Below are 14,408 nucleotides of genomic sequence, written 5' to 3' on the forward strand. Positions count from 1 at the left end.
CTGCCTGTGCTGAAGAAGTACCGGTAGGTAACGACCAATCATGGCTCACCTGGGGTTTTTTGGGGGGTTTTGGTCAGCAAACTGAGCCATGATTGGTCGTTACTTGTTGTTACAGTCAACAGTAAGTGGAAAAAATAGTTTTTAAAGGTACTAATTGTTCATGAAAAATAATTAAGTTATCACATTACAGAAATGTATAGACAAAATATCATATGTAGCTATAAATAAAATAGTATTTTAAAATGGTATACCGCAATACACTGCCATCATTTCAAGACACCTGGATTTCTCGAAATACTTTCACTGTCAGAATAGTTCAAATAAATAAATAACTACCATGGAAGTTTGGCATCTTCTATCCTTTTACCCCTGGGATTTCATGTATGAAAAATGCATTTACTTCTGCAGTTTGCCCATCTCATAATAAGAGATGCTTTTGAGTTTCCCCATAACCTGGTCCATTTGCCAGTCTGCCTGGTGTGTGTTGATGGTACCTCATAAAGGTATCCGATATTGATATGCACACACCTTCAGGGGAGGAGGTACAGCAACTGCCAGGGACGACTGTGTGTGTTTTGTGTAAGGGTGTGTGTGTGTGTCATCTAGCCACGATAAGCTCTTGATTTATGGTGATTGTGACCATGGAGGACAACGAGGCCAACAATGAAATTTAGCACACCCTCTCAGCCCACATAATCAATCTGAGCCCCGCCATTATGCTATTTCCATGCCAGGGTCAAACACCCCTCTGTGTGTTGTTTTCTTGTGCTTGTCCTTTATTTGCTCCCCTTTCAACTTTCTCTCTCAGTCACGCTGCTAGACAGACAATCTTGTTATCAAATCATTCCTTTTGCTCAAGTCTCCCAATCGGTGTGTTTTTCGATTGTTTTGGATCACTTGTTCTTGCCTCTGACCTACCCGTGACCCATGGCTCCATTGGCTGGTTTGACAATAAACGTCTTCTGCTTGCGTTTCCGTCGCAGCTCCTTGACGTAATTTTGGAACTGTGTGTACTCAGCGGGGAAGATCCATGTTTTGGGTACGAAGCCGTACTCTTGGGATTGGCACTTGATCATTCTGGAGAGACAAAAATTCCTTGTATCATATTACAGCGGAACATCTGAAGTCGAATGCGCCTAAAGAACAAAATTGCAAAATGAAGCATCTTGTGGCACTTCATAAAACGGTAAATAAAACCTGGTGAAAGCAGTAAACTATGTATCGCTCATAACCCAGGACTGTCCCGCTTTGAGCTTAGTCCCATTGTTTTGTCACACTACTAAACAGGTCCCACCCCGTGTCATGTTTTTTTTTTATATGCTAGGTATCATTATTGATGAACATTTAACATGGAAAGTGCATATAGAATATGTCAAATCTAAGGTGTCACAAACCAAAAGGTGAAAGAATCATTGAACAAGAATGCTTTGTTATTGTTATATAATTCATTGATTGTTTCACACCTGACCTCTTGCATTGAAGTGTGGGGGTGTGCAGCCAAAACCTACAATGAATCCGTGTTTATTTTACAGAAATGTGCTATTCGTGTTGTTTGCGGTTGTGGATACAGAGACCACACTAATTCATTATTTATACAACTAAAAACTTTCAAATTTACTGAATTGATGGAGTTTAACCGTCTTATATTGTATAAAGCCCATCATGAAATTTTACCAGTTAATAAACAAACTCAATTTATAAAAAGGGAAAGTGAGTACAAATTAAGAGGAACAGAAATGTTTTTGAAACCTAAATATAAAAAGAAAAAAAAAAAAAGAAAAATGCATTTCAATCTGTGGAACAATTTGGATTGTAAAACAAAATCTTCTCAGTCTATTTGTATTTATTTTTTTAAGTATAAAAGCACAATTACTGCAAAAATATATATAACACAAGGACACGCAGATTTTGAATTATTTTGTAGTATTGCAACACTGAGAGTTCTTGACCGCTCGCTGTCATTCATTTTGTGTTGTTGTTTTTTGTTTAGTTTAGTTTTTTAGTTGATCAGGGGCAGACAAAACAAGTTTTGTTTCTTTCTGTCTCCGTTCATTTATTTTACTTTACTTTGAATTTGAATATTGCTTCATATTGTCTTTTTGCTTTTACAAATGAATGATATAAATGATTGATTGATTGATTGATTGATTGATTGATTGATTGATTGATTGATTGATTGATTGATTGATTGATTGATTGATTGATTGATTGATTGATTGATTGATTGATTGATTGATTGATTGATTGATTGATTGATTGATTTGTTTTGTCAAGTCAGCCAGCCAATTATTTGGGCCATGTGCATGCCGGAATTAGAACTACTTCCTGCTTCGGTGTTTAAGAATCATGGTAAATGTAGTCCTGCTAGCCTAATGCCGGTCAGACCCAATTTAAGCTGACCTTTTCTGGCACCGTATTTCCAATGTCACAATGCGGGACCAACATTAGGTAAATGGTAGAGCCAGGTTCAAATAGAGGTTGGATAATGATGAGTGCATTGCATTGTTTACAGCTGTTGAATTGTCATCCAAGATAGATTTAGCTTTAGCCAAAGTAATCACACAATGGGGCAAACAGAACTTCCCCTTTAAAAATAGCTTATAAAGATTTTAGGATGACCCCATTTTAAACCTGAAAAAGGAAAAAATAAAAATAATTCTTGCAATACTGCAAATTGAGTGAATCAGAGCTCAAGCAGCTTCCCTAAACCACTGTGCTGACTTTTTTGTTATTATTTTTTAAACATTCACTAAAGTCTTGATTTCAATATGTAACATGCACTTGGTAAATGCTGAGGCTTGGAAGAGAGAAACTTACTTTGACATGTTTCTTGCTAAGCAGTCTTTGCGGCAAATTTCACCCATACCCGGAAAATGGTTAATTCTCTGCAGAGGGACAGACAGACATAATTACGTTGTTAAGGCCATTACACTACTCAAATCCACCCCGCCCCTTCCGGAAAATGAGCACATTAGAGGCAGCAACCTGAAGTGAGCTTACAATGTTCTGACATTTATGCCCAATTACGAACTTAAAACAAAAAGGTGACGCTGAGACCTTTCGCAACCCTTATTTAGTTTACAATGTTTTTCAGACTTTAAAGGTTGGGGAGGGAAGAGGCGAGAAAAAAAAGATCAATCTCGGCTCTGAGGGGCCGAGGTAATTGGTTCTGCATCGTAAGCTCCTGCAGTGACAGCTGAATGAATTGCTTTAAATGTGCCGAAAGTGGGGGCGGGGGTAAAAGAAAATCTTTGGGTTTTTTGTATTCTTTGACCAAATGAGCCTGAACAGGGGCGTTAATTAGGCTCGTATGAACTTAAACTTGACAGCAAACTCCCATAGTACATTGCTTGAAGTGGAAAAAAGAGAAAGAGAAAAAACAAGAATGCAGAGTGTAAAAACGATATGTGATTATTATCCCAACGAGACAGATGTAATTGGGCATCGGGAAGAAATTGCGCAATTATGCCAATTCTGCAGGACAACGCAGTTTGTGAGAGGAAATCAAAACCAATTGTGGAGGGACTTTACTTTTTTAACTGAGAAATGATCATGTGACACACTACAGCACAAAAAGGTGCAAGTGATAACATTTACAGCTAGTGGTGCAACGGATCATCATTGATCCGCGGATTGGTTGGTTGGGCGGGGGGACAGTGCGCATTCACAGTGGACACCATTCAGACATGTCGAGGAAGCTGAAACATACTCAACGTAACACGCCGCGCAAGGCTAACTTCAAAATAAACTTTACCAAATAATACATTGACGGCAATGCAAATAGCCTTAGTAGATTTTACTTTGAAGTCGTGACGTGATGGCTCGCTTGACTTCCCTTTTAGACATTTAGGCATTCTTTATCGTAGTTTTGATCAACATTGTAGTTGCGACCAACATCAATACAACTCATATTCAATCGCTAATTTAGAACGCTAAGAAATCGCTAATTAATTACGCCGTCATTGTATGATACGGCAGAAGTCTCCGATGTAAGTTGCTAGCAGCTAGCTGTTAGCATTTAAGAGTGCCTGGCTGGCTGGTACCATAGCTATAAATGAGTTTGACAGCTGGTACCAGGCTTTTATTCTTGACCAAGGCTACTTTGTAATTGTTAAAAGGAAGGGAATGTACCTTAAATTGCAATCATTTACTTAATTTAACACTTTTGCCCATTAAAAAAACAACAACATTCAACTCAAAACTTTGCTGCCTGCAGTATATAGAAACTGCCCTACTAGTCAGTCAATCAGTAATGACCCCACTCAACAGGATAGGGGAGGTCAATCGTCACTATTAAGATAACTGACTGGATACTTGGTTATCACTTGTTGTTCGGGCTTCTGGAACTAAAACAAGTCATGTTGCTCACAATGTGTCAGTCTTCCTGTTAGACTTCTTGCCTCTCTTCATCCATTCCCTTATCTCCCAAGCTGGTGTGCTCGTTTATTTATGTATTTTATACTTTGTCAGTCAAGGTAAGTCCCTTCACACACACCACAGTTTAAGTCGTTTAAAGTAAATCTTCATTGCTAATCTGCAATGGCTTCCTGTACAGTTCAGAATCAATTACAATATTATGTTGCTAATTTGTAGATCTCTCAGGGAACTTTTAAAAATTATTTAAAAAAATAAAAATAAAAAATTACAATATAAGGAATAAGGTGGAAAATCATTTTTGATTCTCTTAACACTGAAAGTTTCAAACCACAGCTTTGCTCTTTATAAATGACTTACTGCTGGGGTTTCATCTTTAAAGAATAAAGTCCACCTTTTCCTCAAATGAATACTGGTGGAAAATCCTACCTCAATTTAAAGCTACAATTTTAACAACAGCTTAATAAGTCTTAATGTTTTGTTTGTGCTGTATAAAGTAGTATGATAACTTTGATATTATTATGTTTGCTTACAACTTTATCGTACAATAAAATTTGTTGTTGTTTTTCTTGTAACATCGTTAGCCAAGTGCCTGCCAGCCCCCAAGATGTGCTGAGTTGACATCATAGCCAAGCAGAGTACCTGATAATTCCTGAGCTCAGCAATTTTCTCATGTTGCACAGCCGAGTCGTTCCAGATGAGATTGGCAGTCTCGTCATCATCTCGCGTTTTCAGAAATTCCATCTCCTTGATGACTATGCGAACTGGTTGAAAGACATTCGGATTAAAATTGGGTAGAACAGGCAAATAATGGATTTCAGTAGAGTTCAGTTACCATAATATTTTAAGGTTTGTGTAATAATGACATGAATACATATAAAATAAGCGCACAGTGAATACAACAAATAAAGCAGAAATCTTTTTACTAAAACACTTGGACAGAAAGGATACCTGCATGGTGATTCAAAAGATCAAAACCTATCAGCATTATCTACTTTTCATGAAATGGTTGCAGATCAGATGATAGTATGGCTCCCAGCAAACATATATAAATTGTACTTAATGTCTTTTAATCCCACTAGAACCCCTATAGTATGAGAGATAGGTGGCGAGCCCATTTGGACATTAATCCGGCAACTATTCATTATTCAGCGAGTAATGAAAGATCCATATGCCCAAACAAAATGGCATTTTAATTAATTTCTTGAAACCCAACACAAACCTGATGCCAGCCTGCCTAATGTTGCGTGGTAGCACTTGAATGGGAAAACAGCGTTTCCGATGTGACTTCATCAATCTGTTCACGCTGGTGGATGTTAACTGTGTTTTGATAACTTGAACAGGGAGGATTTACATCGCAGCAGGGCTGTGCTGACAGTTACCATTAAGTTCCACAAGACCAAAAGTTATAATCAATTTGGTCTCAACTTTTCGCGGAATAAAGAAAACTACAACACCAACTTTAATCTTTTACCTTTTCCATTGCCAAACATTTCCAAGGAAACTGCAAAAGAGACTAAATGGCTATTTAGTTTTTAGTGTTACTTTATCCCGGACATAGTGCATCGCGCTCTCCCCTCAAAAGGGCCGGTGTGAGGATCTCATCACAGCGAGCAAAATGATTCACAGCTTGATTTCCATCTACATGCTGGATTCCGACCGCCCCCCGGATTTCTCCTACACTGCTGCTGACTCCTTAGTTTCAAAGGTTGTAGTTCACCCCTGAGAGCTTTGACGCCATGCAATATAGCCAGCATGTTAAGAGTGCTTACTGGGCTCTTTTAGCCTGTCTCAAAAAACACTGACTGCCACGTTAGATTACCTTAGGAAAGATTTATTAATTTTTTTATTTGGCAAGGATTGCCTCCACACAAGCAATTTCAATGGGCTGAAACTCATGTAGCTTTAATTTAAGATGTTTAATGTCACCATTTTCAGCAGGCTAAACATCAATGGGCCGTTTTGAGTGAGTCCAGCTTTCACAGTTGTACATTCGTTTCCTTGCTTTACATTTTTATTTGTGGAAATTTAGACTTTTCTCGTAAAATTCTGGAAAAGAAACGTCAACTAATTATACAGTATGGTTTAAAGAATGGACTCCCCTTGTTTTCCAACATCAGTGCGTGGTAAACTCACAGTACTTTCCAAAATATTGGCCCACTATGTGATTTGCTGTTTAAAGAATAGTCAGTCAACTAAAAATGAAAATTGTAGTACGGTAGTGCACGAATCGGTGGTGATTCAAAGTAAGTAGTGAAATGGGCGTTGAAACCTAACGCAGAATCAAAATGTTCCCATTCGATTCAGAATGCGTCATAGAATATTGTCGCCAGAGAGTAACGTTAAGATGGGATGTCCTATCTCACGTGTACTATCTTTTCTGCTTGACAGGAAAGTTTGGATTTTTAATTGATTGTAAAGTACATTCCAAAATATAAAAATTCAAACCTAAAACATTTAGTGTTATAGTATATACACTTTATTGCAAATGTCAACGTAGCAGCCGTGGCTAACATCGACTTTTATACATTGCTAATGCTAGCTTAGCAAGAGGTGTTTAACAATCACCTTTTTTCCTTTCGACAAAGGTTTTCTTAAATTCATAAATAGGTCTATTGAGACTATTTTTTTCTTCTCAATTGTCTTTTTTCTTATATTGTATAACTATAAACGAGTATACTATTTATACAATTTGTCTTTAAATTATCTTCAAACTATATGACCATAAACGAGGATTGTTTGTGCCAATTGTTTTCTTTTCTTTCTTTCTTTTTTTGTTATATTGTATATTTCATGCCTGTTTTCTCATGCTACTTATAAAAAAGTAAATTTTTAATTTGTATTTAATAAATTGTGATTGCTTTTTGAAAAATGCCATAGAGATTAGGCGAAATATTGTAAATCTGGAAAATAAGGGGTAGGATTATTATAAATTCTCTGAACTTCTACCTGCTCCTTTTAAGTACCACCTTTGTATAACTTTTGTTGTAATTGTTTTGTTTTTCTAACTTGATGTTACTCAATATAAATGAGGAAAAAAAGTATTAATAGAGCTGCTATTTAGATGACGCTGGACGGCATCTGTGAGTATTACAGGGATGCACTTACATGATAATTGCATGTAAATCTGTAAAATGGAACAATTTTGGTCAGAGTGAGGGATTAAGTGAGACTACATTCAAATTGTACTAGCAGTGTTGCCACCTCCCACTTCAGCAAACACCTAACTGGTTAGAAAACAAAGTTTACAACACTGTAACATTATTTACAACATTCTGAACTTGGCTCTCTTTTTTGATGAATGACAGTTGTGCCTAAAAACAGACCCAAGCACTACTGCTTCGAGTCTCATACTGTTAGAAATCAGCCTAACTTCATACCAATCTCGTATTTGGTGCCAGCAACATTGGCACCGATGATGCCCTTCTTCTTTTTGGTGTGTACCCTCCTCTTGCCATGGCCCTGGTAGGAGCCCACAGATGGCACGTTCACGGGGGATGCGCCTCGATCCTCTAGAGGGAGAGACAAGACGCGTCAGTATGAGCATGATGTTGTCACCGCGTGCACAGAAATGTGGGAAGGGTGCCTTATTTCTGCAGGGAATTGTACAGTCTGCTGTGGTCTAACAACATCTAGTATGTGTGTTGCCATATCTTTTCTATGTGGCTTTGGTTCTATGCATCAAAGAGAACAGCAGTTGTATGTGCATGTTTTGGTATAAAAATCCGCCAGTCTATTCAACTCACCTCCGTCATTGGGAGGCGAGGGCATCTCCAGTGCTGGAGGTGTGAAGTGGGATGCCAAGCTTTCTGCCAAACGAGGCAGGCAGGCCCCGCAGGGTACTCGCGGTACCCTCCGAGGACACTCTCACACCAGATAGTTGTCACGGTCTCTGGCTGCGTAGACAGTATGGTTCGGAACCAGTCCGCGGATCATCTGAGCATCTTCCAGGTGCCTTCCAGCAGGATGGAGAGCAGTTTCAGGAGGGTAACGGTGATGGGGAAGACTAATGGAGGGGGGTTGTGGGGATGGTGAAAGGATGGGGGGCACTTGGAAATCTACACAGGCCCAGCTTATTTACAGCCCCATGTGGAAAAGGCAGTGAATGGGGGTGTACATGGAGATGGCTAGGAATGCATGGAGATGAGAAGAGAAAGAAGGCCAAATGCTTAGGGTTGCCACAGTACGTGGAATAATCAGTTGAAGTGAAAAAGCAGCAACACTTGACTTGAGTATTCGCAGCCTGTCAAAGGTTACATCAGTTCATCTATGATCAGTCACAGAACTCGGTTTATTTGTTTTGTTTGTGAATAATCAAGTTAAAACATTGATAGATGTAATAGATGATTAAGATTAAACATGTTTTTTTGAAAATATCTAATATAACTTTGATAAATAATGGATGCACAATGGAAGGTCAAAATTCAACTCAATTTGCATTTTAATAAGTAACCAAGATTTTCCCTGTTAGGTGAACTCTCAAATATGCATCTTAGATCACCAGAAATGTTCAATTGAAAATAACGTAATTTCTGTGAACTCCAAAATATCCATCCATCCAACTTCTACAATGCTTGTCTTTATTAAAGTCACGCGTGAGCGAGCACATATATAGAGGCATGGTACACCCGGGACTAATCGGCAGGCAGTCAAGCACAGGGCCGACAGACAACGATTCACACATTCACACTTATGGGCAGTTTTCAATTAATGTAATGTTTGTCCATGAATGGAGAAAGTTCAACATGGTTGCTACTCTCAAGGAGTGACCCTCCTGTAAAGATGTCTGCAAGAGCACAGCACAGTGCAGAATGATCAATGAGGTAAAAAAAATACAAATAATCCTAGTGTCTGCTAAAGACTCCCAGTAATCTCTGGCACATATTAACATACATGTTGACTATAAAACATGAAACAATAATAGATGTCATAGAACACCACTTAAGAAGCTACTGCTGTCCAAAAACATATTGCGACAGGTTTGAAGTTTGCAATTAAGCACCATGATGTTCCACAGTGTTACTGTCAAACAATTGTGTGGACAGATGTCTGCAAGGAAGACACAAAATGCTGTGTGTTGAGAAAAGACACAGTACACATTCAAGGTGGGGGGGGGGGGGTACTTATGATGGTTTAGAACTGCTTTGCTATCTCAGGGCCTGGATGTATTGCTATTTTTCAACAGAAAACTACATTCCAAAGTTTATGAAAACATTTAGCAGGGGAACTACTTTAGAGCATCTGTCGGCCAATTGAAGCTTAACAGAAGTGATGCAACAAGACAAAACTTGATTAAGATGCTTTGGCGTGACCACAAGAGAGAACTGAAATTGTTTTGTTGAGAGCAACGGTTACAAATTCTACCTGCCCACTTTGCAAGTCTGATCTGCAACTACAGGAAACATTTGGATGAAAATTATGGGGACCAAAGGAGGTTGAACCAATTCAACCAATTTTTTAATCCAATTCATTGTAGGGGTGTGCTCAAAAAATCGATACGGTAATATAAAAAGGTGTGCAAAATAATGTGAAGTATTAGGATATGTATCGTTTTGAAGGCCAGGTATCGCGATACCCATGTATCCTTTCAATTTTCAGGAAAGTCCTTTAATTAATTTCCCTAAACTCTTATACAGTATATTCCCTTGTATTGTCATATAGCCAGCTTTGTCAATTCATTTCCAGTTTATTTCCAAATATGTTCATTTATAAGTCTCTTTAATTACAATACATTTAATGCGGCTTTCATGAAAACTTCATAAATGTACCCATTTCTGAAATTGTGTTACGTTAGCTCTATTACTGCAGAAATAAAACCATCTAAAGCTGTGTGACGACTACTCGACTAAATGGTATTCAGTGAAACCCTAATGCCCGATGTGTGTCTCATGCTTGTGCCAGTTGGATTTCACTGTATGGCTGAGAGGTCATCTCATTCAAGCAGATGGCACTTTCACAGTAGTTTGTAAAATGGACGCTTCAGGCAATGAACAATGTGAGGAATTAACACCAGTCAGCGTGCCAAATTCTGTTATTCTTTGGCTGTGGCCTGCGAGTGGGCTGACAAGCCATTCTCTTTTTTTCTCAGTTATCAACCATTGTTGAGATGTTCTATCACTTAATTATTCTGCTGGCTCAGAAAGCATTGTGACTTGTGCTCGTCCTGTCGGTCCAAATGATCACATTTCCAAAGGCAAGACAAGCACACAGGGTTTACCAAACTGTCGACAGGTGCAAACCTGAACGCACTTATACAGAATGCTTATATAGTGTTTTACAATGGTTAAATTAATCATGTGTAAAAAGGTGTGTGTTTGATTTAATAGGATATTGTGAACATCTTTGTTTTGTTAATTCGCACAATTGCCAACAGCTTCTAAATTTCAACATTTCGATTTCTCAAGCAAAAAATGTAACAAAGGATTCAGATGATAAATAGGTGTCGTGTTCTTGTAGTCTTTATCTTTAGATAACTGTGCCACAAAATCAATCAAATCATGTCATGCAAGATGATAATATGAATCTCTAAGTTTGTTGTATGATGACTGAATTATACTCAAGTCCTTTCAATTGTTCATATCAAAACAAAATTGAACATATAAAACATTGTCATCAAATAATAATAAATACAGGGCCCACAAGCTGCATATACCACAGAACAGATAAGCTCCAGTTACTTGTTCTGAGTTTCAAACAGAGACCAACAGTGCCCTCTAGCGGTCAGAAGGCTCCTCTTGCAGCTGTTTTCCTGTCCACACAATTCTAATCCATTTCAGAGAATACACACATACTCACTCACTTCTCCCATTGATTCAATGAGCATTCACTGAACAAATTAAAATAGGGAAACAATCAAAGTGCATTATTCCATCACTCAGTAGAGTTGTATGTTTTCTGTTGGTCTTTTTGACCGAGCAAAACATCGATTCCGGGGAAGACGGCGGCTGGAATGAGTTTAGCAGAGAAACAACAACAATCCGAGTGATGAAGTGAGGCAAGCTGTGCTGTTGACAAGAACACCCACCCACCTCCCAGCATTTCCCTGTTTGGTCAGCAGGGAAGGAACTCTGACTTAAGAGAACCACCGGTCCTTGGTGTCCCATGGACCCCCTCAGGAACAGGCCTAATGTGACAGCCACATGATACAACAAACACTTAATGACTCAAACAACGAGAGTGCGCAGTCCTCTTTTCATAAGAGAAAAAGCACTAAATTGCCAGTCGGAGATCAGAGTGATCATATTTTTTCTTTCTGATATGCTGATAATAGAAATGTAAATCTTCTGGCAAAGTTGAATCTTCATTTTTGTTTTTTACTAAATAAACTTCAATACTACTCAGTTGAGGTTACTGCCAGTGTACTGAGATCACGTTTTTATCACTATTAGTTAGTTAGTTAGTTAGTTAGTTAGTTAGTTAGTTAGTTAGTTAGTTAGTTAGTTAGTTAGTTAGTTAGTTACATCTCAGCTCACACAGGCGCCTGGGTAGAATTCATTCAATTGAGTAGGGATGTAACGATTACAGCAACATCACCATATTGCAATATTACAATTGCCATACTATCATTGTCGCCATATCGTGATATTAAAATCAGCACAATTTGTGCAGTTCCAGCGCCCTCTGGTGGTTAGTTTATTAGTGCGTTTAAATTTTTGACATGTTTTGTCCACTAATGACCCACGCTAATGGCCAGTGAAGGGGAAAGTAACATGTTTGAGTTCCTCCACAAAGTGATTCAATTCACAATGTTTACATGCATTAGCAAGTTATTAGTGTTTGTAGGTCATACGTATATGTACATTGAAGTTACCTGTACAATTTGAATATATATATATATCGTTTCTGGCTCAAGGAACCAAGGCATCACTCACATCGCATGAACAGGTTAATTTCCAGCAACTAGTCCACACTTCTATATTTTATTTTTCCTTCCAGGCTGAACCTTTACAGACTGAAAATATATGTTTTACCTCATCTTTGGAGACTTTTTTTATCAGCATGGAGTTGTTGATTTTCTTGTTTGTCTTTTTTGTTTGTTTGTTTATTTGTGGGCAACTTCCTAACTATGCATGATGTTATAAACAGTAAACATCAACAATACCTCCAGTTTGTAATGGGCAAAACTTTAAAAAGCTGGTGTCAGTTTTTACAATTTGTAAAAATACACTCAGCGATATCCAGGCTTAGTATCTGTTACATCGATGTAAATTTCATTTACTGATTTAATTCAGAATGGAACAATTAAAATGTACCTCAGAAAACGGGAAAATGTGACATGATGTATCTCAACAAAACTTTGCATCTTTTAGCTATAATGTTTGTATTTTGTGCCCCCCTATAATTTGATCTCTCAAGTAACCAAAGTTTTGGTAGTCTGTTCTGTTGTTTTTGTACCTGCCCTGTCCTCCAGAATTAGATAAGAGTTAGTATTGTTAACTGATCTAAAATCAACATTCTGATGTGGATTAACAAAGTACATTATCTGAGTATGTCCAGTCGTAAAAAATAATATCTCTATTGTTTGAGCGACTTACTACTACTACCGTCCTGTAGATCTGAAGATGATGCAGTAGCACAATTTAAACAAAAGAGGGAGCTAAAGGACCACAAACATACAGTACCTGGAGTGACAGAAGCCTTGTGGATTCTGAGCTCATGCACATCCTCTGCCTCAACACAGACGCGTTATTGTTAAGCGCTATCTCCTCTGCTGCCATAAGAATCTCTCTCTGTTCCACAGGCCATGACAAGTGCATTACAAATAAATGTTTGTCTTACAGGGTATTGTAATGCTGAGCTGTCTGCTTCACACGAGATGTGAATACGATCCAATTGTGTATAACTGCACCACCATAGTTTTTCTTTAGGAAAATGCATGTCATGACAATCACCTCTTTCAGCAAGTCTCTTCACGAATGAGCAGGACATCCCTGAGGGGTTTGCTTTATGTTTAACTCGACTCACATGAAATTACATCTTTGTTGTGAGTTTCCAACAAGAGGAACAAAAGAAGAGGCTTGGGGGGAAACACCACTTAGCTTTGTGTTATGCTGCTAACGTTCCCTGATATTCACTAGTTCACTGGAACTCAGTGTGTGTGGTGAATAGCTATTCAAAAGGCACTGGTAGAGAATTGACTAAAACCTCTAAAAACCATACAACTTGGAATTTGCCTCAACACTTCATTGGAAATACGACGAAAGCCATACAAAACCTCATTAAAGTAGCATAAGGACATTTTCAACCTTAATAAAATATTGTCATAACTCTTCTGATGAAACGTCGACTTAAAACTAGTTGAATGGTACCTTTGCCAGGGCCTGAGGAGGTCTGTATCATTTTTACTGGCATTAAGCAACTTTGAGGAGGATGGTAGGAACGCTGCCACACAAAAAACTACAAATGTACTGACTGCTTTATGGAATATATCACTTTCCCCATTCGTTACAAAGACGGAAGTCAATTTGAATGTGGGTGAGCTCAAAAACGACGCAATGCACTTGTCCTCATGGGAAATGTGGTCTTCCTTCAGGCATACCATTACCGCTTTTGTCTATATGGCGCCGCCATAATCAACGTGAACTAAAAGTTTCTTAGTGCTACTTTAAAGGAATAACTCTGGGTATGTTTTTATTATATTTTGTGTGGCTTTTTCCAACACACATTTCAAAAGAATAACCAATATGGCCATGGTTTGATTCTTCAGCAGATTTATTTTTATTTTATTGCTCTTTTTTAATATAAAAAAAATAAATATAAAAAATACATCACTATGGAACACATTTAACAACAAATTTAACAACTTGATTAAAACTGTGATCTTATTGCAACTGCTTGTTAATTCGGCTCAAAAGTAAATTAATAATGGTAATTTTATAATCCGTGTATATTGCGTCTGCAAATGTGTTAATATGTCTGTTTTTTGTTTGTTAATAAGTGGGATTAAGCAGCTCTAAACTCCTTAACGAATTCCCATCAGATTTACGGAGCAACATGGGCTAAACACATAGTGCAGATGGTTAAAGGTTAACAAA

General features: G+C 38.0%; 1 protein-coding gene across 3 annotated transcripts in view; it reads right to left on the reverse strand.

Annotated features, from left to right (window-relative positions):
• The window catches only part of ttll7 (tubulin tyrosine ligase-like family, member 7), an 81,113-nt gene that overhangs the window by 64,661 nt on the left and 2,044 nt on the right, over positions 1–14,408 (reverse strand). For all 3 annotated transcript variants that reach the window (XM_086089586.1, XM_086089587.1, XM_086089585.1), the window contains exons 2-6: positions 8,121–8,501; positions 7,755–7,886; positions 5,017–5,138; positions 2,818–2,885; positions 919–1,077 (exon numbers count right to left, since the gene is read on the reverse strand). In XM_086089586.1, coding sequence (XP_085945712.1) covers positions 919–1,077; positions 2,818–2,885; positions 5,017–5,138; positions 7,755–7,886; positions 8,121–8,145 — 506 coding nt within the window. In that variant the 5' untranslated portion in view covers positions 8,146–8,501. The remainder of the gene's footprint in view (positions 1–918; positions 1,078–2,817; positions 2,886–5,016; positions 5,139–7,754; positions 7,887–8,120; positions 8,502–14,408) is intronic.

Source organism: Leptonotus elevatus, chromosome 11 (assembly GCF_054856555.1).
Source record: "Leptonotus elevatus isolate MCC_2025b chromosome 11, RoL_Lele_1.0, whole genome shotgun sequence".
In the NCBI taxonomy this organism is placed as follows: Eukaryota; Metazoa; Chordata; class Actinopteri; order Syngnathiformes; family Syngnathidae; genus Leptonotus; species Leptonotus elevatus.